Here is a 27,742-nt window from a genome sequence, read left to right as displayed (position 1 = left end):
GAACAAATTGCTGGACCTCTGTGATACCCTGCAAGGCACTTTAAACACTGGTATCCACAGTTATGATGGAAGTAGTTTGACCTTGCATGTCTTCAGTCTGAGCTTTTACTGCAGCACTGAGACATTATGTGACTTCTGCTTATGCTGCAATGGAAACTGAGACATCAGCCATCAGATGCTGTATCATGGTTGGGTCCACAAGTGTTCTCATTGAGTTGGCCACCACTTTCATGCTGGAAAGGATGGGCTCCAAGCTCTGCGCAAATCCTGTGCCAAGTTGTTGCCAGACTCTTCCATTTTCGTTGACAGTGACAACCGGCTTTCTGGCGGCACCAAGCATTTCATTGCGCATACACATCAGCCTTCTTCTGGATGCGACCCCAGTGACGCCCTCATCCTAGTCTTTTGGAGCAGAACCTGTGTGTGACCTTGCCCTCCAGTGAGCTGGCTCCTGCGCTGTCTTTTCTCCTTGCCCTGGCTGCAGGCCACTCATGCCCAGTGTCTCACCACGTGCAAATCCCACCTCTAAGCTATCCTCTAAAGTATGCTCTCTGTTAGTATCTGAGCCGGTGGCTGGGAGTATGAGAGAAAGTGACTGCGTTTCTTCTTCATCATTGCCTCTTTGTTTTTCCAAAACGCCTGGCCTGTTACCTTCTTGGGTACCTGCCTACCCAAGTGCCATAACCTGCATGACTATGGACCAAACGCTGGTAGGTGGGATGAAGCTGGGTGGCTTGTTTCTCGGCTGGCGCTGACACGTTGGGCCAAGTGGCCTCTTTCTGTGCCGTAAACTTTCTATGAGGCTATTATTCTACGAAAGGAGAGAGGTACAAGGCTAGGGTTGAGGTGAAGCGAGCAAGGGAAAAGCAAGAGGTACATGCTTCCACCATCTGGGTGATGCATGTAAATCAGAAGAGATTGTTGGATGAGGGGGAAGTGGGACATGAGGATGCTGTCATCTTCAGTGGTTTCTGCCCCTGGCCACAGCCTCAGTCATGGTTTCTCCAATGATGTTGACCACCATCTCCTCCATCAGGATAAGGACATGCAACTGTGCCCTTGCCAGTTAGATCCTGTTGCCTTTGGTTGTGAGCCACCTTATCCTGCAAGAGAGAGGGAAGTGTGTCAGTGAATATGGTGCAATATGTTTGGGTGATGTGACTGGTTGAATAACTGGCAGGGTGTGCAAGCTGCAAGATGTGAGTGTGAGGCTTGCAGCAGTGTGAAGTCTCTGAGGGTGAGGTGAAGCTAGGAATGTTATGAATGAGTCGTGATTGATAGAGATTGTTGATAGGTCTCTGATGGGGGTATGGTGCATCAAGCAGCATGTCAGGCCAGTAGTGCGTTTGGTGGGAGTTACGACCAGATGAGAAAGGGATCTAGGATTCCCTCTCAGCCTTCACCTGGTCTTACCGTAACAGGGTTTAATTTTAAACATGCTGTGTTCTTAGTTCCCCCTTGGTGAATCCTTGTTCACCGCTTTCCAATTATAAAGCAAAGAAACAAGCACAAACGGGTTTTCTTAGGTTTAAAGAAGAAAAGTTGAAATTTATTAAACTTAAACTCTAATTCGGTTGATGCCTACGGATACACGGCGCACTCACTCACGGTGATACACCCATGCAAATAGAGACAGAAAAGAGCAGAAGGAAAATAAAGTGGAAAAGTTTGAGGCAATATCTGAAGATTTGTTGTTACGGTTCTTCGAGCTCACTGTAGAGTAGATCTTGTTTTTCGTTAGGGCCCAGTATTCTTCTTAAACTATGTTCGCTGTAGGAGACTTTTCTCCCTTGGGGTTCATGTATCTTCTGTGGATTCAGAGGCTTTGAGAAAGAGATGGGAGCAGACAGGAGAGAGATCTTCTCAGTCCAGGAAGAAAGAGTCTTTTTTCAGTTCAAACTCTCTGTGGCTAGTTCAAACAAACTCTGGAACAGCCAGTTAGTCATGTGACCAGCTGGTCCAACCAGTCCTGGCCCCTGTGGATTGCATCACCCCAGCAGGCCTGCAAGGCACTTCCCCACTCCCTCACTATCCGGTGATCAACATCCACTGTGGGTTGAATGTGTCAGGGAATGGTCCTTTGTCTACACAAACACCGTCTGTTAGTATGCAAATATTTTTTGTAGCCACGGTTAATCTGATCAACAAGTCATTTCCTCGCTCCAGCAACAGTTCAAAATCAATGTTCATATGACAAAACTAATTTGCCTCATTCTTGGCAGGTGGGGGCCTGAATGACAGTGGGATATGGCATTTGAAGATACATTCACCAACCTTGACCACACATGCATGGTTGTTAAATGTTTTGCAGCCCTGCATCTAGGTCCTTAGGGCTAGATTCCTGGCATTGACTGCCACTGCTATCTGGTGCCACTGCCTTCGCCAAGTTTGTTTTGAGGGCCTTCTGACTCCACTTGTGGGTAGATAACACCTCTCCTGTGCTCCACTTCCTGCACCAAGGCCTCCCGTGCAGTTTCGCAAAATCTTGGAGCCTGCTCTCTGCCATGTTGTGCCATTCTTGTGTCTTTTCCAGGTCAGAATCGTTGTAGAATGCCTTCCAGCATCTGCTCTAGCCTCAATGCACCTCCCTTTAAGCAGTGCAAGCTAGCTTTAACTCGTATTAGCCTCTCAAAAGTTGCACCCCCTGCTCAGGTGCGCAACCACTCAATGACACTCTTAGCACTGGGTGCACACTACAATCATTTAAGTAAGTAAGGAAGCACAAAGATTGCATTCTGCCTGCATTGGAAGCAACGGGTGCGGGTTAATCAAAGAACAAAGAACAAAGAACAGTACAGCACAGGAACAGGCCATTCGGCCCTCCAAGCCTGCGCCAATCTTGATGCCTGCCTAAACTAAAACCTTCTGCACTTCCGGGGACCATATCCCTCTATTCCCTTCCTATTCATGTATTTGTCAAGATGCCTCTTAAATGTTGCTATTGTATCTGCTTCCACCATCTCCCTCGGCAGCACGTTCCAGGCACTCACCACCCTCTGTGTAAAGAACTTGCCTCGCACATCCCCTCTAAACTTTGCCCCTCGCACCTTAAACCTATGTCCCCTAGTAACTGACTCTTCCACCCTGGGAAAAAGCTTCTGACTATCCACTCTGTCCATGCCGCTCATTACTTTGTAAACCTCTATCATGTCGCCCCTCCACCTCCGTCGTTCCAGTGAAAACAATCCGAGTTTATCCAACCTCTCCTCATAGCTAATGCCCTCCAGATCAGGCAACATCCTGGTAAACCTCTTCTGTACCCTCTCCAAAGCCTCCATATCCTTCTGGTAGTGTGACGACCAGAATTGCACGCAATATTCTAAGTGTGGCCTAACTAAGGTTCTGTACAGCTGCAACATGACTTGCCAATTTTTATACTCTATCCCCGACCGATGAAGGCAAGCATGCCGTATGCCTTCTTGACTATCTTATCCACCTGCGTTGCCACTTTCAGTGACCTGTGGACCTGTACGCCCAGATCTCTCTGCCTGTCAATACTCCTAAGGGTTCTGCCATTTACTGTATACCTTCCACCTGCATTAGTCCTTCCAAAATGCATTACCTCACATTTGTCCAGATTAAACTCCATCTGCCATTTCTCTGCCCAGTCTCCAACCGATCTATATCCTGCTGTATCCTCTGGCAATCCTCATTATTATCTGCAACTCCACCAACCTTTGTGTCGTCCGCAAACTTACTAATCAGACCAGCTACATTTTCCTCCAAATCATTTATATATACTACAAACAGCAAAGGTCCCAGCACTGATCCCTGCAGAACACCACTAGTCGCATCCCTCCATTCAGAAAAACACCCTTCCACTGATACCCTCTGTCTTCTATGACTGAACCAGTTCTGTATCCATCTTGCCAGCTCACCTCTGATCCCGTGTGACTTCACCTTTTGTACCAATCTGCCATGAGGGACCTTGTCAAAGGCTTTACTGAAGTCCATATAGACAACATCCACTGCCCTTCCTTCATCAATCATCTTCGTCACTTCCTCAAAAAACTCAATCAAATTAATAAGACACGACCTCCCCTTTACAAAACCATGCTGTCTCTCGCTAATAAGTTTGTTTGCAAATGGGAGTAAATCCTGTCCCGAAGAATCCTCTCCAATAATTTCCCTACCACTGATGTAAGGCTCACCGGCCTATAATTTCCTGGATTATCCTTGCTACCCTTCTTAAACAAAGGAACAACATTGGCTATTCTCCAGTCCTCTGGGACCTTACTTGTGGCCAATGAGGATGCAAAGATTTCTGTCAAGGCCCCAGCAATTTCTTCCCTTGCCTCCCTCAGTATTCTCGGGTAGATTCCATCAGGCCCTGGGGACTTATCTACCTTAATGCTTTGCAAGACACCCAACACCTCCTCCTTTTAGATAATGAGATGACTGAGACTATCTGCACTCCCTTCCCTAGGCTCATCATCCACCAAGTCCTTCTCTTTGATGAATACTGATGCAAAGTACTCATTTTACACCTCGCCCATTTCCTCTGGCTCCACACATAGATTCCCATCTCTGTCCTTGAGTGGGCCAACCCTTTCCCTGGTTACCCTCTTGCTCTTTACATACGGATAAAAAGCCTTGGGATTTTCCTTAATCCTGTTTGCCAATGACTTTTCATGACCCCTTTTAGCCCTCCTAACTCCTTGCTTAAGTTCATGCATCGTTTTTGAGGGTTATTGAATTTTGTGGCCTATGAGTTGTAATCAATTGGTTGCAGTTACCAGATGACTTGATCACATCAGCTTATTACTCTTGATCAACAGTTACTTTTTTTCTTGCTTTAGTTAACTCCCACAACCTTGTTTAGTTTTCAAAGCTTACAGTAACATGCAGAAGCTAAAGAAGATGAATTCTGCCATTTCCTATGACTGCTACTTTATGTTGCAAGTTACTAATTCTCTGCATGTTCTGTTGTCTTCCCAAAAGTCTCAACTTGCATAAATCACTGAACACTTGCAGTTTATTTTTATTTACATATTCAATCTGATGACAGCGTTTTTAATCAATGATAACAATATGACACAGTTTCAATTTTGCAGGAGAATTTGAGATATGAGGTAATATTGAACTATTGTATATTTGTTATACATTACACCATAAACTTAACATAAAATATGTATTTATATCCAGTGCAATTTACCTGCAAAGGAGAATCAATTACTGAAGTGAGTAAAGATGCACTTCATTATATTGCAAACATTTGGATTTTTAAATCTCTAAGCATCCCCTTGTAGGTCATGCTTTTATTTCCCAGCCATACCTTGATGTAGGAGTGGCTGTGAATGCTGTCTCCCAGAACAGTTTGGCATAAAAACAATGAAGCTGTCTAATTTACTGGCCACAGTTAACAAACAATAAGGGGCACAGCAAGCTGAGCTATTGTTTTCAAATCCCTTAGAGGATCATGCTGTTGTTGTTCCTTTTTCCTTGATAATACTGTATGCCATCTCGGTACTTAACTATTTTATATATATATACATCACAGATATCCATTCTTTGACTCACCGTACAAGGCTGAGGGCAGGTGTGTTCTATTTCCTCCATAGTCTTTGATGGAAGCTTATAACAGGAGGATTTTGGGATACCTTCTAGTGACTCAGCATCAAATTTAAGAACTGGCATGACCGAGGAAAAGCTGCTGTCTCCACAACCTAGCTGCACCGATGACTTTATTGCCTGTCAATTCTCTTTCCATATGCTATTTCAATTTGAGTTCTCACACCACCAGGGAAATGTGAACATTACTGTCTCATAAAAGCTAAAAGGCAGGGCCTTCAGTTGTCGCTATAACAACCATTCAGTAGGTTTGTTACTACCTCACTAAGCACATTCATTTACATAATGTGCACTGGTTGGCTGTTTCCACGACTGAGATGAGAGTAAAATAAGGCACATAATTCTTGTGCTGTGTTAGAGATAGTGACGACTTCAGCCTGAGCCAAGAGGAGAGGAAGATGGGGGGGGGAGTCAAAACACAATTGCTCGGAAACAGCCTTCTCGATTTCCCATAATTATTTACCCAGATCTGAAAATTGAAATCAGCAGGCAAAGTGTAGAGAACTAAGCCTGATAACCAGTTTAGTGTCACTATTATTGAGGGATACTACAGTGGATGTACTGTGCTTAAACAATGTTAGTATCTTTAATAGTGGTCGTAGCTGCAGATCACACTGACACTGTTATATGCAAATATTAGCTGTTTGTACTACATAAAATAAACTTACTCTGTGCACTGCTGTATAAGATATTTTTCTCATTTACTTTACTCTTTGATACATACATAGTTGTAATACATTTAATGTTATTCATTTTGCCCAGTTTACTGTAGATATTAAATATTTAATCATTCTCGGTATGTGGGCATTGCTGGCAAGGCCTCATTTATTGCCTTTCCCGAGTAGTTGGAGAATTTGGTGGTCGCCCTACTTCTTGAACCGTGCAGTCAGTGTGGTGAAGGTGACCTTTCAATTTAGTTAGTTATGGAATTCCAAGATTTTGACCCAGTGACAGTGAAGGAATGGCGATATATGTCCTAGTCAGGATGGTGAACCACTTGGAGGAAAACTGGAGGTGATAGCCTACCCATGCACCTATTCCTGCTTTGTCCTGGATGATTTTGAGCTTTTTGAGTTTTATTGTAGCTGCAGCCATTCAGGAAAAGAGAGGATATTCTATTACAGTCCTGACTTGTGCCTTGCAGAAATCGGGGAGGATTTGGGGAGTTAGGAAATGAGCCACTCACCACAGAATACATAGCCTCTGACCTAGTTTATTAGCCATGACATTTGAGTAGTTGGTCCAGTTTCTGGTCAATGGTGAGCCCCAGCATATTGATAGTGGATGTGGTGATGGAAATGCCGTTGAATGCCAAGATGAGGTGTTTAGGCTCTCTCTTCTTGGAGATGGTCATTGCCAGGCACTTGTGTGAAGCAAATGTCACTTGGCACTTATCAGGCCCTGCTGCATATGGGAATGGCCTGCTTCATTATCTGAGGAATTACGAATGGAGCAGAACACTGTACAATCATTAGGAAATAGCCCTACACCTGACCTTATGATGAAGGAAAGGTCATTGATGAAGCATCTGAAGCAACTAAATGCATACTTTGGTTCTGTCTTTATAAAGGAGGACACAAATATCATGCCAGAAATGTTGAGGAACACAGGGTTTAGTGAGAGGGAGGAACTGAAGGAAATCAGTATTAGTAGAGAAATGGTGTTGGGGAAATTGATGGGATTGAAGGCTAATAAATCCCCAGGGCCTGATAATCTATATCCCAGAGTACTTAAGGAAGTGGCCCGAGAAATAGTGGATGCGTTGGTGGTCATCTTCCAAGATTCTGTAGACTCTGGAACAGTTCCTGCAGTTTGGAGGGTAGCTAATGTAACCCCACTATTTAAAAAGGGAGGTAGAGAGAAAACAGGGAATTATAGACCAGTCAGCTTGACGTCGGTAGTGGGGAAAATTCTAGAGTTCATTATAAAAGATTTTATAGCAGAGCACTTGGAGAACAGTGGTAGAATCGGACAGAGTCAGCTTGGATTTATGAAAGGGAAGTCATACTTGACAAATCTACTAGAATTCTTCAAGGATGTAACTGATAGAGTTGATGAGGGGGAGCCAGTGGATGTGGTTTATTTGGACCTTCAGAAGGTTTTCGACGAAGTCCCACATTAGAGATTAGCATGTAAGATTAAAGCATATGGGATTGGGGGTAGTGTATTGCGATGGATAGAAAATTGGTTGGCAGACAGGAAACAAAGAGTAGGAATAAATGGGTCTTTTTCCAAATGGCAGGCAGTGACTAGCAGGGATCGGTGCTAGGACCCCAGTTATTCACCATATATATTAATGATTTAGATGAGGGAACTAAATGTAATATCTCCAAATTTGCAGATGACACAAAACTGGGAGGGAGGGTGAGTTGTGAGGAGGATGCAGAGAGGCTTCAGGGTGATTTGGACAAGTTAAATGAGTGGGCAAATGCATGGCAGATGCAGTATAATGTAAATAAATCTGAGGTTATCCACTTTGGTTGCAAAAACAGGAAGGCAGATTATTATCTGAACGGCTATAAACTGAGAGAGGGGAATATGCAACGAGACCTGGGTGTTCTTGTACACCAGTCACTGAAGGTAAGCATGCAGGTGCAACAGGTGGTTAAAAAAGGCAAATGGTATGTTGGCCTTCATAGCGTGAGGATTCGAGTACAGGAGCAGGGATGTCTTGCTGCAATTATACAGGGCCTTGGTGAGGCCACACCTGGAATATTGTGTGCAGTTTTGGTCTCCTTATCTGAGGAAGGATGTTCTTGCTATAGAAGGAGTGCAGCGAAGGTTTACCAGACTGATTCCTGGGATGGCGGGTCTGACGTATGAGGAGAGATTGAGTCGGTTAGGATTATATTTGCTGGAGTTCAGAAGAGTGAGAGGGGATCTCATAGAAACTTATAAAATTCTAGCAGGACTTGACAGGATATATGCAGGAAGGATGTTCCCAATGGTGGGGGAATCCAGAACCAGGGGTCATAGTCTAAGGATTACGGGGTAAACCTTTCAGGACTGAGATGAGGAGAAATTACTTCACCCAGAGAGTGGTGAGCCTGTGGAATTCGCTACCACAGAAAGCAGTTGAGGCCAAAACATTGTATGTTTTCAAGAAGGTGTTAGATATAGCTTTTGGGGTGAAAGGGATCAAAGGATATGGGGAGAAAGTAGGAACAGGTTACTGAGTTGGATGATCAGCCATGATCATAATGAATGGTGGAGCAGGCTCGAAGGGCCGAATGGCCTACTCCTGCTTCTATTTTCTATGTTTCTATGGTTGGGTCTAGAACACTGCTCTGAGGAACTCCTGCGGTGATGTCCTGGCACTGAGATAATTGGTTTCCAACAACCACAACTATCTTCCCTTGTACTGGATATGATCTGAGCCATTGGAGACTTCCCCCCCCCACCCCAGTCCCCATTGACAAAATTTTATGCGAGCTCATTGGTGCCATACTCGATCAAATGCCATGTTGATGCCAAGAGCAGTCACCTCTGGAATTCAAGCTCTGTGTCTATGTCTGGCCCAAGGCTGTAATGATCTAAGGAGCCGAATGATCCTGAAGGAACCCAAATTGAGCATCAGTAAGCTGGTTATTGGTGAGCATGTGCCACTTGATAGCACTATTGATGACTTCTTTCATCATGTTACTGATGATTTGGAGTAAACTGATAGGATGGCAAGTGGCCTGATTGGATTTGTCCTGCTTTTTCTGGACAGGACGTAACTGGGCAATATTATGCATTGCTGGTTGTTACTCTGTAATGGAACAGCTTGACTAGGGGAATGACTAGTTACAGACATTGGCCTTCAGCACTTCAGTGGGGGCCCATAGCCTCTTCTGTATCAATGTATGTATCAATGAATGTAGCCATTTGTTGATGTCACATGGAGTGAATTAAATTAGTTGAAGACTGGAATCAGTGATGATGGGGACTTCAGGAGGAGGAGGCAGATAAGGGTTATCCACTTGGCGCTTTTGGCTGAAGATGTTTGCAAATGCTTTAGTCTTGTCTTTCGCACTCACATGCTGGCATCCGCCATCATTGAAAATGGTGATGCTCACTCTTGGACCCTCCTATTCCCATTAGTTGACAATTGTCCAGGCTGGTCATCTGCCTCGATGGTAATTGTAGAGTGAGGGATATGCTTGGTCATGAGGTTACAGATTGTGGTAGAATACAATTTTGTAACTGCTGATGGCCCACAACACCTCATGGATGCTCAGTTTTGAACTACGAGATCTGATCTTAATCTATTCTACTCAGCATGGTAGTAGTGCCACATGTCACAATGGAGAGTGTTCTTAGTGTGAAGATGGAAATTGGTCTCCACAAGGATTGTGTGGTGGTCACTCCTACTAATACTGTCATGGACAGATGCATCTGCGACAGGTAGATATGTGAAGACACGATCATGTAGGTTGTTCCCACCCATTTTTTTCTTTCACTATTCACTGCAACCCCCTGTCCTGCAACTTTGTCTTTTAGAACTCAACCAGCTCAGTCAGTAGTGGTACTACCAGACTACTCTTGATGATGAACATTAAAGTCCCTGACTCAGAGAAAATTCTGTGCCCTTTCTACCCTCAGTGCTTCCTCCAAGGGGATCTTAACACAAAGGAGTATTGTTTCATCAGCTGGGGGAGGGTGGTAGGTGATAATCAGCAGGAGGGTTCAAATTCAATGTTGAGAATCACTCTCACCGAATTGCATATCAGTGATGCCCCGTCTCTGTTGGGCATGTCCTGTGGTGGGACATGATATAACCAAGGGTGGTAATGGTGGAGTCTGGGATGTTGACTGCTAAGTATGATTCTCTGAGTATGACTATGCCAAGCTGGTACTTGACTAGTTTGTGGGACAACTCTCCCAGCTCTGGCACCATTTTAGTGAAGGGAACTTTTCAGTGTTGCCTGGACTGAATGTTTATTTATTTAGAGATACAGCACTGAAACAGGCCCTTCGGCCCACCGAGTCTGTGCCGACCAACAACCACCCATTTATACTAACCCTACAGTAATCCCATATTCCCTACCACCTACCTACACTAGGGGCAATTTACAACAGCCAATTTACCTATCACCTGCAAGTCTTTGGCTGTGGGAGGAAACCGGAGCACCCTGCGAAAACCCACGCGGTCACAGGGAGAACTTGCAAACTCCGCACAGGCAGTACCCAGAATCGAACCCGGGTCCCTGGAGCTGTGAGGCTGCGGTGCTAACGACTGCGCCACTGTGCCACCCAATGTGCCTTCACCATGTCCTGATTCAATGCCAGGTTGCAGCTGAGTGACCTGTCTGTTTTTATTTGTGTTATTCTTTGCAGTAGCTTTTGATACAACTTCAAACAGGATTACATCCTGTTGACCAATAGAAATGCACAATAGTTGCCCAGAATGGCTGTTTTTGATTTTTCCTTTCGTCCCATGGGAAGGTGCTTGACCTCTGCTCCACATCTTCCCAGAGCAGCAAGATTGAGATCAGCAATTCAACAGTATAAGGGATTGAACCTGCACAATGCCACTTGTGTAATGCCAGGCAACACTACTCTGCAACTAACACATTGAATAAGTACTTGGTGATACTGAGTTATACTGAGTTATACTGAGATACTGAGTCCAGACTGGCCAAGAGAGTGTGCGAAAATGGTGCACTGACACGGAACACAAAAGTCCGAGTGTATCAGGCCTGTGTCCTCAGTACCTTGCTCTATGGCAGCGAGGCCTGGACAACGTATGTCAGCCAAGAGCGACATCTCAATTCATTCCATCTTCGCTGCCTTCGGAGAATATTTGGCATCAGGTGGCAGGACCGTATCTCCAACACAGAAGTCCTCGAGGTGGCCAACATCCCCAGCTTATACACACTACTGAGTCAGCGGCGCTTGAGATGGCTTGGCCATGTGAGCCGCATGGAAGATGGCAGGATCCCCAAAGACATATTGTACAGCGAGCTCACCACTGGTATCAGACCCACCGGCCGTCCATGTCTCTGCTTTAAAGACGTCTGCAAACGCGACATGAAATCCTGTGACATTGATCACAAGTCGTGGGAGTCAGTTGCCAGCATCCGCCAGAGCTGGCGGGCAGCCATAAAGGTGGGGCTAAAGTGTGGCGAGTCGAAGAGACTTAGTAGTTGGCAGGAAAAAAGACAGAGGCGCAAGGGGAGAGCCAACTGTGTAACAGCACCGACAAACAAATTTCTCTGCAGCACCTGTAGTGCCACCTGTAGTGACAGCAGCCTGTCACTCTAGAATTGGCCTTTATAGCCACTCCAGGCGCTGCTTCACAAATCACTGACCACCTCCAGGCGCTTACCCATTGTCTCTCGAGATAAGGAGGCCAAAGAAGAAGATACTGAATTATCATTGACTTGAAAAGACCTGAAATGTTAACTCTGTTTCTCGCCCCACAGATGTTGCCGGTCCTGCTGTGTGTTTCCAGCATTTTCTGTTTTTATATTCAATGATATTGAATAGCTGAGCCATTACCCTGACATCTCATGGCAATCATTCAGACTTTCTCCAACAATTTCCCTGTGGCCTCATGGCCCATTGATGCAATGATGCTGACTGCTAAATCTGGAAACTAATAAATGGAGATTTTGCTGAAGGTTTTTGTTAAATTCAATGACAGAATAAACTGCCTGATGTGTTGGTTTGCACACAGTTTGCTGCCCAATCACCCACTTGCAGATGGTAAGTTTCTGAAAATGTGTATTTTATCAAATTTGTGAAAAATGAGATCGCACACCACTGATATATTTCATATAAAATTCAAAATGGCAATATTTCAGATCAAATTAGCAAATTGTGAAAAGAAATTGACAAATCAGTGCTGTATCTCTAAATAAAATAAAATAAATAAAATAGGTCAACATTTGCAAACTGAATAATTTTGTAACAGATTGAAATTGGCTGACTAAGCTGGGCAACAGTAATGTATTTGTACAAATAGGATCACACTTAGTCTGTGGGCAGAGTTGAAGTAGACTATGTGTTTATTGTCTACAAGGAGAGGTTGCATGTAAGACTGTGCCCACAGTGTGCTGATTCTACAATTCAGTGAAACAATGGGCTTCAGAATCAATATCAAGCTAAGCGCACATGCAAAACAAGCGGCATTAACTGATTGCAACCAAGCTTAGGCTCAGTGGCAGTTAATACCCTTCCAATGCCATTGGAAAGTGAGGAGACTCTTTATCACCTGCGTGGATGATTCTTGGCAGTCAAACGGCCTTTTTTCCTCATTCTCCAACATGTTTTATCATTAATAAAGAAACCTTTCTGCCAAGAAGTTACAGCAGTTCATCAGTGGCAATTCTAAGCAAATTTCAAGCTCACGTGTGAGCATGGATAGTGAGCATCAGTAGGCTGTTTGACCATGGAGTGAATCAGAAACAATCCTGATCTTGTTCTCACTTGAAGTCCATGCATGCACATTTTGCATCAGTGCTCACAGAATAAAGATCAGGAGTGCTCACCTTCCTCGGTAGGTACGTTGAGGTGGTTGGAAACAGCATGGAAGTCAAGGACACTTTTGGCATCTGGACAAGCAAAAGGCAGCTCAGGGTAACCTTGAAGATGTATGCCAATGGAGCCATCCTCCACCCTCCTTCCAGCTTTGCAACTGGAAGTCAGGGTTACTGAGTGTATACGGGGCAGCCCAAAGTCTGTCGCACCTGCGGCAAAATTGGACACCTGGCAGTCGACTGCAATGCAACCTTTTTCCAGAACTGTAAGCAGGAAGGGCATTTGACAGTGGACTGCAAAGAAACCAAGTGCTGCAACCTGAGTGTTTGTTTGCTGTATCGAACCTTTTGCTGAGTCCATTAGGAAGAATGTGGGCATAAGAGGGGTGACAATCCCAGGCAGCGGTGGCACTCAGGTTAAAGCTTCCCTGTACACAGACAAAGCCCCCGTCTTCTGCCGGATCCGCTGTCCGTTCACAGGCTGATGAGCATCTACGACGAATTTGGGAGCCAAAGTAAATTGCACCAAGAGCGAGCCCATGTTCTTTGGGAACTGGGACGACTGACCCTTTGTTCCCTCAGCGTCAGGTCAGACTACCTGAAGGTGCTGGAGATATGGTTTGGAGGGGCCAGGGCATGCGGCAAAAACTGAAAGGAGAGACTAGCCATGGTAAAACAGAATAAAAGCAAGGGTCACTGACCCGAAACGTTAACTCTGCTGAAGGGTCACTGACCCGAAACGTTAACTCTGCTTCTCTTTTCACAGATGCTGCCAGACCTGCTGAGTATTTCCAGCATTTCTTGTTTTTATTATGGTAAAACAGAAACTGGGCATGTGGGAGCAGCGTTCTGTCTCCATTGCGGGTAAGAACCTGGCTATCAGCTGCGAGGCGCTCACATTGTTACCGTACGTGGCGCAGGTCTGGCCCATACCCCACTCCTGCACTTTGGCGATCACCCGAGCCATCTTCCGCTTTATCTGGAGATCAAAGATAGATCGTGTCCACCGGGATATGATGTTCAAACCTCTGGATAAAGGGGGAAAAAACATACCGAACGTCGCCCTCATCCCGATGGCCACTTTTGTGTGCGGCTGCATTAAGCTGTACATAGAACCCCAGTACGCAAACACCAAGTGTCACCACATGCTGAGGTTCTATCTGTCCCCTGTGTTGCGAAGGATGGGTCTAGCCACTTTGCTGCGGCACGCTCCGTTCAGTTGAACTGTGCTGTACCATTTATCCTTCATGGAAAAGTTTGTGCAGAAAAACACCTTTGACCACCAATCCATCAGGCAGTGGTCTGCATGGAATGTCCTCAAGACCCTACAGGAAAAGGAGATGGTGGATCCTGTCGGATGGCTCCCCGAGCAGACTACCAAAGTCATTTGGCAGAATGCCTCATCACCAGAACTTGCAAACAAGCGCCAAGACATAGTTTGGTTGGTGGTGAGAAGGGCCCTCCCCATCAGATCCTTCCTGCATGCCCAGAATCTCATCGCCTCTGCACGCTGTCCTCGAGGTGGCTGCAGTGGGGTACAGACAGTTGCCCACCTCCTTCTGGAATGTAGTTTTGCAAAACAGTTGTGGAAAGAGATGCATTGGTTTTTGTCGAGAGTCATCCCAAGCAGCTCTGTAGCAGCTTTACAGGCTATTCCCAGGGACGCACACTGAGATAAACATCAACTGTTGCTGGAGGACCATCAACTCGGTGAAGGATGCACCTTGGTCTGCCCGAAACTTGCTGGTCTTCCAGAGCAAAGAGTTGTCCATGAATGAATATTGCAGATTGGCACATTCCAAGGTCCAGGACTATGTGCTGAGGGCTGCACTAAAGCTTGGGGCAGACACAGCAAAGGCTCTATGGGGAAAGGTCCTCCCGCCACAGTATACTGAGGGTCTGGAACCTGTGTAAAACCCCTTGGGCTGCATGCACCAAAATGTTTTTGCTATATAATGCCAATGTACATTGCATATAAAATGGAATGGCAATAATTGTGAGGCACCTCATCTTTCTGTATCGATGAAATCTGATCTCTATTATACTTTCCGAAATGTGAAATTTGAACTGTTTTAAACTGTTTTGTGATATATTTTTGCAAATGTTTTTATGAATTAAGTATATTTTTGGAAAAAACCTGGCTGACTTTATATCTTAGAAATCCAGAGGTGTTGAGATGAATTGTTACATACCAGTTCCTGTCTCTGCTGTTATTAGGGATAAAACATTGAGGGAGGAATTTTATGCTGGCAGCAGGGGTCTCGACGTTGGGAGAAACCAACAGCAAGATCCCTGTTCTGCCTCTTTTCCAGAAGGCCCGCCAAATTTAATGCCAATCAGGCACTTAAGTGGCCAGCGGTGGGCCTTCCATAGGATTTAGGACCCCGTTGCTGGTAGTCCCGCCCTTGAAGAGCTGCCAGCTAATCAGAGGCTGACAGCTGCACCGCCACTGCAGAAGTGGTGGCTGCTGCTGGAAATGACCGTCCTGGAGGCCGAGGATTGTCACTAGACAGAAGCAAGTCAGGGTAGAAGGGGTCTCTCGGCAGGGGAGGGGGTCTGCAGCAAGGGCAGGGGGTAGCACTCAGCAGGCCTTCCACTTCCCATCACCGGGTCCCTCGTTCAGTGCCTTTGAATGAGGGACCCCCTCCCCACCGCCCCACCCCAGAGCCAGGAAGCAGCCTGCACGGTTTTCCATGGCCTGCTTCCCATGCACCAACCGGGCCTCCTGCCGCACGGGTTATTGCGTCAGTGGCAGGAAGAGGCCCTTAATTGGGGGTTAATTACCCAGTTAAGGGCATCAATTGGCAGCGGGGCGGGAAGGTTAATCACAGGCTTTCCCACCACGGACTAAATGTCAGCAGCAGAGGGATGGTGGCGGGAACCCTCCCCCCCAACCCCCCCGCCACCATCCCACCCAATTTTATGCTCTCCCCACCTCCAAACCTGCCATGGGAGGGAGCATAAAATTCCCCCTGAGCCTCTGGTTTGCATGGCTTAGTGCGATATTGAACAGTACATTAATATCTAAGGTATTTCTTTTTCTTTCCTTTTCCCTCTGAGGATTAAACAGTACAGCCAACCCACTGACAACAGAATGCCTTTATTTAAATTTGCATTTTTTAACGGTCAGTCAAGGAAGATTGATGTAGAATTGATATTCAGTGGATTTCATGATACCATTTTGAGGGCAGATAGAAATGTCTCCTAGAAGATTAGATGGGTTGAATATAATCCATGATAGAATGAAGTGTACAGGGTTTACAGAATGGGTTTGATGGGCAAGAATGGGCTTCTCTTATTTCATGCATTCTTGAATCCTGTGTTTTGCAATTATATATATATATTTTGCTACATGTTTGGAGAAGCAATGCCTCCAGCTTGCCCAACAGCTGACTCTCAGGGCTAGATTTTGAAATGCCAGTGGTTGCGGGAGCGGGTGCATGCATAATTTGAAAATTGCATTCTCAGAGGCTGGCACTGGGTTCTGCCGCCTCCAGAATGCAAGGCAATTTTGAAAGGGACGTCGGTAGGGAGGGAACGGGAAATCCGAACGCCTCCAATTAATTGGCTGTTGAGCTCATTGACGAGCTCATTGAAAAGTTTGTCAGGAGCAGCTTGTAAGTTTCAATAGGATGGCATGGGGAAAACACAATGTCTGGAACACGGCAGGGTGTACAAGGCATGAACACTGTGGGTGGCCATGAGGGCTATTGGAAGGGTTGTTTAACATATTGCAGAAGTGCAGAATAAAGATCAGCTGCGCAAACAGTGCCACACAATAGCCATTGCTGAAGCAGAAAAACTTGCATTTTCAGTGATGACAATACAAAGAGGCCTGGAGATAGATGAAGAGAATGACCTTGACAGCCACTTCACCTCAGAAGGGGATGGGAGGAGGAAGAAAAGGAGAAGAGGAGGTGATCATAAGGCCACAAGAAATAGGAGCAGCAGTAGGATATTTGGTCATTCAAGCCTACTCCAACATTCAATGAGACCATGGCTGATCTGATTGTGGCCTTAACTCCACTTTCCTGCCAGTCCCTTATAACCCTTGACTGCCTTGTCGATCAAAAATCTGTCGAACTCAGCCTTAAAAAATTCAATACCCAGCATCCACTGCTCGCTGGTGAAGAGAATTCCAAAGATTAATGACCCTCTCAGAGAAGAAATTCCTCATCATCTCTGTCTTAAATGGGATTTTTAAACTGTGCTCCCTAATTCTAGATTCCCCTACTAGGGGAATCACCTTTTCTGCCACTACCCTGTCAAGCCGCCTCAGATCTTACATGTTACAATAAGCTCACCTCTCATTCTTTTAAACTCCAATGAGTATAGACCCAACCTACTCAACCTTTCCTCATAAGACAACCTCTTCATCCCAGGAATCAACCTAGTGAACCTTCTCTTAACTGCTTCCAATGCATGTATATCCCTCTTTAAGTAAGGAGACCAAAAACTATACGAAGTACACGAGGTGTGGTGTCACCAATGCCCTGTATTGCTGTAGCAAGACTTCCCTATTTTTATATTCTGACCCCCTTGCAATAAATGCCAATATTCCATTTGCCTTCCTAATTACTTGCTGTCCCTGCATACTAACCTTTTGTGATTCAGGTACAAGGACACCCAGATCCTTCTGTACTGCAGCATTCTGCAGTCTCTCTCCCTGTAAGAAAATTCTGCTTTTCTATTCTTCACGCCAAAATAGACATCCTCACTTTTTCCCAGATTATACTCCATCTGCCAATTTCTGCCCACTCACTTAACTTATCTATATCCCTTTACAGACTCTTTGGGCTGGATTTTAAGAGCCGAGATCGGAGGCGAGCTCAAAAAATGACAGCCCACACGTGCGGGCCGCACGCCAAAGAACCACCACAATCTCCCGTATGACGGCTCATTTAAATAGCTGGGGCGGCCCGTCACCATCCCCCCCCCCCCCACAAACACGTGGAGAGGGTGAGATGTCCAACGCCAACAATGGTGTCAGCTGCCTGTGCGCAGGCGCTGGCGCCATTTTTAAAGGGCAACCAGCCCTACCGGCATATTTAAATTTTTAATGATACACCCCTCCAAAATTCATGAAATCAACTTCTAACACCCCTTTCCCACCCCCCAATAACAATTACATTAACTATTTGCCCTTCCCCCCCAAAACACTTACGTTTTTAATCTGACCGTCCCCCACTCCCAGACTGAACAAAGTTTAAAGTTCACCCCTTCCCACCATCCCCTACACCCATTACATTTATTTGACCCTGTCCCCCTCCCTCCACCACAATACTGAAAATATTAACTCCTCCCCCCTCCCCGTTAGAAGGGGAATTGAAGGCACGTGAGTGCCAGCCACTGCACTGAGGATAGTGGCGGGCCCGGATGATTAAAGGTAAGTTTATTTAAATTTATTGATCCCGTTCATTTTAGTATTGTAATTCAGTTCCTGTCACCCAGCGCCGCCTTCAGGAGGATTGGGCCCGGCCCTCCCAGCGTCGGCCTCCGTGACAGGCCTCTGCCAGAACAACCTTCTGCTCCCCCCCAAAATCTCGCCACGGAGCCTGACGTCATCAGCTTGGTAAAATACAGCCCTTTATGTCCTCCTCACAACTTGCTTTCCTACCTATCTTTGTATTGTCAGCAAATTTGGCTACAATACACTTGGTCCCTTCATCCAAGTTCATCCAAGTCAGCACTGATCCCTGTGGCACTCCACTAGTTACAGCCTGCCAACCTGAAAATGACCCATTTATCCTGACATTCTGTTTCCTGTTTGTTAGTCAATGCTGTATCCATGCTAATATATTACTCCCAACACTATGAGCTCTTATCTTGTGCAGTAACCTTTATGTGGCTTCTCATCAAATGTCTTTTGGAAATCCAAATACACTACATCTACTGGTTCCCCTTTATCCACCCTGCTCATTATATCCTCATAAATTTGTCAAACATGATTTCCCTTTCATAAAACCATGTTGACTCTGGTTGATTGTATTATGATTTTCAAAATGTCCTGCTACTACTGTAGGATTGAGTATATTTTATTATTTCTTTTGGGCCTCCTTATCTCGAGAGACAATGGATACGCGCCTGGAGGTGGTCAGTGGTTTGTGAAGCAGCGCCTGGAGTGGCTATAAAGGCCAATTCTGGAGTGACAGGCTCTTCCACAGGTGCTGCAGAGAAATTTGTTTGTCGGGGCTGTTGCACAGTTGGCTCTCCCCTTGCGCCTCTGTCTTTTTTCCTGCCAACTACTAAGTCTCTTCGACTCGCCACAATTTAGCCCTGTCTTTATGGCTGCCCGCCAGCTCTGGCGAATGCTGGCAACTGACTCCCACGACTTGTGATCAATGTCACATGATTTCATGTCGCGTTTGCAGACGTCTTTATAGCGGAGACGTGGACGGCCGGTGGGTCTGATACCAGTGGCGAGCTCGCTGTACAATGTGTCTTTGGGGATCCTGCCATCTTCCATGCGGCTCACATGGCCAAGCTATCTCAAGCGCCGCTGACTCAGTAGTGTGTATAAGCTGGGGGTGTTGGCCGCTTCAAGGACTTCTGTGTTGGAGATATAGTCCTGCCACCTGATGCCAAATATTCTCCGAAGGCAGCGAAGATGGAATGAATTGAGACGTCGCTCTTGGCTGGCATACATTGTCCAGGCCTCGCTGCCGTAGAGCAAGGTACTGAGGACACAGGCCTGATACACTCGGACTTTTGTGTTCCATGTCAGTGCGCCATTTTCCCACACTCTCCTGGTCAGTCTGGACATAGCAGTGGAAGCCTTACCCATGCGCTTGTTGATTTCTGCATCTAGAGACAGGTTACTGGTGATAGTTGAGCCTAGGTAGGTGAACTCTTGAACCACTTCCAGAGCGTGGTCGCCAATATTGATGGATGGAGCATTTATAGTACTGTTAGAATTCAGGTGTCATATCCTTAAGTATATCGGTTATAATTGTATTCTATATGTAACATAACCACAAAAGCATGATGGATAAGCTCAGTTGAATGCTAGCTAGAGTTCTATACAAGTCATGACATATTGAGAAGCGATGAAAAGGACTAATTCAGATCATGTAAAGATCCTTTGTTTAAAAGTTGTTGGAATGTAGATAACCCCAGGGAGGCTGTTAGCTTTTGAACCAGTAAAGACTGTAAACATGCCTAGTCAAATAGCTGTGAAACACATGGACAAGCACATAGCAATCTCGTTAAGTAGTCATTGTTGATGAATATACAGCGAGGAAACACGAATCAGGAACCCCCCCTGAGTAACAATGACAATGACCTAAACCAGGCTCAAAGCATCATCATGGAAGGGTAGTTAGGTAATGATTGACCAATCAGATGAACAGAAACAGGGTTTTACCTAATATGGCACAGAACCAAGCTGTGAAAGGTGCAGAAAGTAAGAACTTGTAAGACCCCAAAAAGCGCACATCATCAAGAAGAAGACAGAATACAGACTTCAATCAAGAGACAAGGTGCCGCAGTTAACTGGAGGTTGAGGACCAGTGTTCCATTGTGAATGCAATGACTGACCACTGCCCTTTGCTAAGTATCACGGTTTTGTGCTTATTGTGGAAAACTTAATAAAGTCTGTGAAACTTGTGAAAGCACCCTTGTACCCGTGTGATTCTGTAGCTAGTCTGAGCTGCAAGTCCCTTATAGATCTGCCCTCTCAACTTAAACTGTAATTGTAATTGACCTATGTCTCACAATTAAATTAAAGCAAACACCAGATCTTACATTACTTCTTAATGATGGATTCCAGCAATTTCCCAATGACAGGTGTTATGCTAACTGGCTTATAGTTTCCTGCTTTCTGTCTCCCTTCTTTCTTGATTAAGGGTGTTATATTTGCGTTTTTCCAATCAACTGGGACTTTTCCAGAATCGAGGAAATTCTGGAAGATTACATCCATAATCTCTGCAACCACTTCTTTTAAGACCTGAGGGGACTTGTCAGCCTTTCGTCCCATTAGCTTTCCTAGTACCTTTTCTCTAGTGACAGTTATCATTTTAGGTTCCTCCATCCCTTTTGCCTCTTGATTTTCTACTATTACTGGAATGCTTTTAATGACTTCTACTGTGAAATCAGATGCAAAATACTTGTTCAAACTCTGCCATTTCCTTGTTTCCCATTATTAATTCCCCAGTCTCATCCTCTAAGGGAGCAATTCTTACTTTAGCTACTCTCTTCCTTTTTATATAATTGCAGAAGCTTTTACTGTCTGTTTTTATATTTCTTGCTAGTTTATTCTCATACTTTAATTTTTTAGATTTTTTTAGATTAAGATATATAGCACTGAAACAGGCACTTCGGCCCACCGAGTCTGTGCCGACCATTAACCACCCATATTGTACTAATCCTACACTAATCCCATATTCCCACTACATCCTCACCTGTCCCTATATTCCCCTACCACCTACCTATACTAGGGGCAATTTATAATGGCCAATTTACCTATCAACCTGCAAGTCTTTTGGCTGTGGGAGGAAACCGGAGCACCCGGAGGAAACCCACGCAGACACAGGGAGAACTTGCAAACTCCACACAGGCAGTACCCAGAATTGAACCTGGGTCGCTGGAGCTGTGAGGCTGCGGTGCTAACCACTGGTCCACTGTGCCGCCCATAATCACATAATTTCTCCCTCTTTATTTTATTTTAACTGTCCTTTGTTGGTTCTAAAATTTTCTCAATCTTTTGGCCTACCACTAATCTTCGCAGCATTGTACGTCTTTTCTTGCAATTTGATACCATTTTAACTTCCTTCATTAACCACCAATGGTGCATCCTTCTCGTAGAGTCTTTCTTTCTCAATGGAATATATCTTTGTTGAGAGTTATGAAATATAGAAGAATATGAAGGAAGGGATCACTCCAGAGGTGGCTGGTGCCCAGGTATTGGAGGACATTTGCTGATACCACCCCTGACCCCAGGGTGAGCGGCAGGCTGGCATGGCCACAAGGACCACATTAATTCAGCAGCGGTTCACCTGATTGCCTCTGACCCCTTACGACTGATGAGCCAAAAACTCACCTTCTAGCATGGAGAGGTATAATTCCACAGTGACCCACATCTGAGAAGTCCCATTGCCAGCCATGACCATGGAGAATAAGGTTTCCACTGCCAAAACTTTCAAACATCACAGAGCATAGAAATACAGCAATCCCAGGCCCCCACGGGCCCCTCATCCATCCAATGAAACTCCTTCGACATGAAGCTTCAATAACACACATTTTAGATTGAGCACATAAACAAATGATATTGTAATGAAAACAAAAGAGCAGACAAATGTGGACAACAGCACCCCAAGTGAAGCCTCTATTAAGTGAAACTAATGGTGTGGCGCCTTTCATTCTCTACCACTTCTACAGGGCGCACCCACTGTGGCAGAGTATGAGGTGGAGGCAGCCTGCTCCCTCCTCTCTGCCTCATGGCTTCCATTCTCATCTTGGAGGTGCCTGTGGGGGATCGTCCACAGGCTGCCACACCTGTGTCATTGCAGGGGCTGCCTCTGTCACAGGGCCTTGGCACACAGATAGGTTCTGAGTCAGAGGGGCGAGAGGTGGAAATGACTCCAGTGCCCCCTGAGGGACGGTCCCTTCATCTGCCGTGTTGACTGCCTCAGCATTTTCTTGGCGCCCTTGGATGCTGGATGAAGTCACTGACTGGGATGTAGCTGGCATCCACTCCGAGCATCTCAGCGCCTTCTGAGTGGTGAATGCTACAGGGAATCTCAGTCTTTCTGTGCATATCAGTGTGCTGCTCCTGCACCCAGTCTGAGTGGTACTGCATAAAGCTCTCCAAGAGGTTATCCAATCACTCAATGATGGAGCTCATACAATTGAATCCCTGAGTTATGACAGCACATATGCTGCATGGACTCCTCCATTGCCTACCCATGGCTCCTCAGGGTCTCAGGGAACTCTGACAAACAGGAACTTATCTGCCTCTAGTTCTCGAGGAAGACCCTCCTTATTTGTAACACCCAAGGCCCAGCATCTTTGTCCAGCGGAGCATCACTGTGTCTGTCCTCCATCTTCCAAGGGAGATTGCCCACAGCTGACTCCTGCCTCACTCTCCTGCTTCTGCTTATGTGTGATGCGAGGTTCACCCAGTGCTTCCCATTCTACGCTACTTGGGGGTCCAACCGAGGTGAGTGTGTCTGCACCGGTGGAGCTGCTGAGGTATGATGTGACGATGCTGCTTCCATTGAGTCTCCCTGCCCTGTCGTGGAGGGCAGCGACAAATGTGCTTGGGCACTTTCATCCCCCTCTGTAACTGGCCCTGTGGGAGAAAGTGGAAATGAAAACACAGCCTATTCAACAAGTGCCCTGCACAATTGACAGCAGTTGAAAATCCACAACAAGCAGGGCAGGAGTCTCCTCCATCCCCTTCACTTCAGGATAGAGTTATCAAATGACCCTGCTGTTCACAGCCTCCCATATTGCCATCCACTATGGACTGATGCATTGGTATCCTTATGCTCTCCAACACCGCCTCCTCCATTGGAGTCTGAGTGTGGAGGTCGGCCACACCATCACGCGAGCCATTTCCCATAGGTTGTGGGCTCTCTTTTCCTGCATGATGAGGGGAGAATGATTCATGAGTAGGCTGCCATCCTTCATCTCTTCCAGTATGACATTCACATGAACTGCTGTGCCTCTCAGTGATGCCCCTTTCTGAATAGTGCCTCATATGTGAGGGTGGTTGCCGTCTTAGTGATGCAACTAGACACTTGATCTGACAAAGTTAGGAAGAACTATGGACATTCTATGAGTTCAGCTTGTCAACATGTTGCTGCTTAGAGAGTTGGTGATATGTCACCTGGATGCCACTGGCACTAACCTTTCCAGACCTTACCATGTCATTGAATCTCTGTCGACACTGCACCCATGTCCTTTGGGTCACTGCTCGGCTGCTGACCTCCGTCGCCACCTCCATCCAGGCCGTTTGTGTCTCTTAGAGGGTTCCTTTTCCCAGCTGCCAGGAATAAAATATGATGCCTGTCTCCAACTGTCTTGGTTAATCCCTTGAGGCATCAGAGAAGTGTGGGACCTCCCGTGGATATGTGCCTGTGACTGCACTAGCCTTTTCACTCCCTTGCGGATCCACCTCTTCAACAAAAGGTACACCAGTCCTGGCTGATGGTCACCTTTTCAAAGGGCACTCTGATACTGGGTCTGGCATCCAGGCTGCTGTGGTGTCATTAATTGGGTGCTAAACTGGCCCCTAAGCCAGTTAGGCCCTTTACATTTAAAAATAGTGTTGTGTCAGCATTGCTGATGCAGCAAGGGATTGGGATCCGGAAATGTTTCGTGTGTTAGGTTTCTGACCCCGGAACAAAAATTCAAGCCCTTCTCTCTGGTTCCCATTATTGTTGATTCCATTTCACCATTCCCCTTTCAGGGCTTATAGCTCAGTACCAGGAGGGAGTTAAGGGGTTACAAATTGGATAATGCTGGTTTTCAGGCACAGGGGTCACTATGCGCGCTTACCCTGTGCCCGATTGAGGTATCACACAAAATTTGTGCTGGCTGATCATTACCATGATTGCAGCGTGTAGCCCAGCACTATATGTGCTGCTGACTGGCTGCATTCTCAGCGGGATGCCCAGGTGCATGTGTGGCTAGCATGAGTTAAAGCCAGCCTGCACCCCTTAAAGGCAGGTGCATTCTTCCTGCAGCAGGTGATGGGACTGTGTCTATAAGTGTTTGAGAAAGAATAAAGAGTGGAGAACCAATGAAGCAGTAGGCAAAAGAGAGGGCTCCCCAGGCAATGTACACTTTAAAATTTAGTTGTTGCGCGTGGCCTGTTTTTCTCAGTGCAGTGTCTTTAAATTTATTTGTGTCACTGCGCCCACCAGTTATTTATCACTGCCTGCGCAGTACCTTGCAGCCTGCTGTGTGGCCATGCACCTGCACAGCTTAGTGGGAACATTGCTCCAGGTTCTCTGATAAGGCACTGGAGTCCAGGAGCTGGAAAAGAGGAAAGTCGTCATGTTTTGCTAGGTGGCCAGGAGGCCCTCAAGGCATACACTGCAAAAGGAATTCCCATTGAAATATCTGATCTAAGCATGTATCTTTCCCTCCCTCTCACTCCTCTGTCACTTGCCTTATCTTTAACTAGCCATCCATTCACTCACACCAACCCGTTTCCTCCTCCACTCCTCCAAGGTCCTTTCCTATCTGTTTCTTTAGGAAGATTTTGTTTGCTTTCAAAATTCAACTTAGTTTTAAAAAAAAGTTAAATTAGAATGAGGAAAAACACTGTCTCTCTGTATGCTCTCTGTATGCTCTCTCCAGGTCTATCTCCATGTCTTTCTCGGTGAGTCCCTCTTTTTATCTCAAAGTTTTTTGAAATTAAATAAGCAATTAGTTAAAAATAAAAAAATTTAAAAATAGGCAACCCAACCCTAAGCCGCCCACTTCCCTTCCACGATCAGACCCCTGATGTCCTCCAATGTCCGATACCCAAAGTCAAAAAGCCTCCCTGACCTCCAATTTCTGTCTACTAGCCCTCCACCCATCTGCCCAACTTACCTCTTCACTGCTCCCTATCTGTCTGCCTGTCTGACAGCCAGCCAGCCATAGAGTCACTTATAGCACAGAAGGAGGCCATTTGTCCCATTGGGTCCATGCCGTCTCTCCACGGAGGTACGCAGTCAGTCCCAGTCCCCGGCTCAATCCCTATAGCCCCGCAAGTCTATTTCTCTCAGGTGATCAGCAAATTTCCTCTTGAAGTCATTGATTGTCTCCATTTCCACCAACTTGTGGGCAGTGAATTCCAGGTCATTACCACTCGCTACATAAAAAAGTACTTCCTCATATTCCTGCTGCATCTTTTGCCCAACACTTTTTATCTGTCTCCCCTAGACCTTGTACTGTTTGTTAATGGGAACAGTTTTTCCTTGTCTAACTTATGTAAGCCTGTCATAATCTAGTACACTTCTATTAAATCTCCCCTCAATCTCCTTTGTTCTAAGGAGAACAAACCCAGCTTTTCCAACCTAACCTTGTAACTAAAATCCTCCATCCCTGGAAGCATTCTGGTAAATCTCCTCGGCACCCTCTCAAGGACCCTCACATTCTTCTTAAAGTGTGGTGACAGGAACTGGATGCAATACTCCAGCTGGGGCCTAACCAGAGCTTTATAAAGGTTCAGCATAACTTCCCTGCTTTTGCACTCAATGCCTCTATTTATGAAGCCTAAGATCCCATAATCTTTGATAACTACTCTCTAAATATGTCCTGCCACCTTCAAAGATCTGTGCACATGCACCCCTAGGTCGCTATTCCTGCACACTCTTCAGAACTGTGCCATTAAGTATATATTGCCTCTCCCTATTCCTTCTGTCAAAATGCATCACCTCACACTTGACAGTATTAAATTCTATCTGCCACCAGTATGCCCGTTCTGTTAGCCTATCTATGTCCTGTTGCAGGCGGTTCAAATCATCGTCACTGTTTGCCGCACCTCCAAGTTTGGTATCGTCAGCAAATTTTGTGATTCTACTCTGTATACCAAGATCCATGCATTTATATGTAGCAAAAAACACAGTTGTCCCAGCACTTTGGGGAGCACCGCTGTCTACCATCCTCCAGTCTGAAAAGCAACCATTTACTACAACTCACTGTTTTCTGTCCTTAAGCCAATTTTTTAAAATCTAATTGGGCACTGACACTCCTATTCCATGAGCCTCAATTTTGTTAACCAGCCTTTCATGTGGTACTATTATCAAATGCTTTCTTAAAATCCATATAAACAGCATCCTCTGCAGTCCCTTCATCAATTTTCTCTGTTACTTCATCAAAAAATTCAATTAGATTAGCCAAGCATGATCTGCCTTTTACAAATCCATGCTGGCTATCCTTAATTAACTTGAACCTCTCTAAGTGTCTGTTGATATTTTCCATGATTATTGTTTCCACTGATGTTAAACTAACTGGCCTGTAGTTGCTAGGACTGTCCTTACACTCTTTTTTTGCATAAGTGTTATGACCAGGTGAGAAAGGTGTCTAGGGGTCCCTCTCAGCCTTCACCCGGTTTTATCGTAACAGGATTTAATTTTAAACGCACCGTGTTTTTAGCTCCCCCTTGGTGAATCCTTGTTCACCGCTTTCTAATTATAAGGCAAAGAAACCAGCACAAACATATTTTCTTAGGTTTAAAGAAGAAAAATTGAAACTTATTAAACGAGCTTAAACTTTAATTTGGTTGACGCCTACGGATACACGACACACTCACGCTAGCGTGCATACGCGATACACACATGCAAATAGAGACAGAAAAGAACAGAAGAAAAATAAAGTGGAAAACTTTAAGGCAATATCTGAAGAGTTTTTGTTACAGTTCTTCAAGCTCACTGTAGAGTCCTTGACTGTAGGTAGGTCTTGCTTTTCATTGGGGCCTATTATTCTTCTTAAACCTTGTTCGCTGTAGGAGACTTTTCTCCCTTGGGGTTCATGTATCTTCAGTGGATTCAGAGGCTTGTGAGAAAGAGATGGGAGCAGACAGGAGAGATCTTCTCAGTCCAGGAGCAAACAGTCTTTCTGAATTCAAACTCTTTGTGGCTAGTTCAAAAGTCTCCTGGAACAGCCAGTTAGTCCTGTGCCCAGCTGGTCCAACCAGTCCTGGCCCTGTGGATTGCATCACCATGGCAGGCCCTGGAGTGCGCTTCACCACCCCCTCACAGTTCGGTGATCAA

General features: G+C 45.6%; 1 protein-coding gene across 2 annotated transcripts in view; it reads right to left on the bottom strand.

The window, feature by feature from the left end:
- The window catches only part of LOC137374446 (choline-phosphate cytidylyltransferase B), a 116,845-nt gene that overhangs the window by 72,280 nt on the left and 16,823 nt on the right, over positions 1-27,742 (bottom strand). Inside the window, exon 1 of one of the 2 annotated variants that reach the window (XM_068040571.1) lies at positions 5,521-5,869. The exons of the other annotated variant lie outside the window; for it this stretch is intronic. Coding sequence (XP_067896672.1) covers positions 5,521-5,637 — 117 coding nt within the window. The 5' untranslated portion in view covers positions 5,638-5,869. Of the gene's footprint in view, positions 1-5,520; positions 5,870-27,742 lie in introns of those variants that run through there. 2 annotated transcript variants of the gene reach the window in all.

The sequence above is a fragment of the Heterodontus francisci genome, chromosome 10 (assembly GCF_036365525.1).
Source record: "Heterodontus francisci isolate sHetFra1 chromosome 10, sHetFra1.hap1, whole genome shotgun sequence".
NCBI lineage: Eukaryota > Metazoa > Chordata > Chondrichthyes > Heterodontiformes > Heterodontidae > Heterodontus > Heterodontus francisci.
Note: the sequence above shows the minus strand (reverse complement) of the source record. Positions and strands in the feature narration are given on the sequence as shown.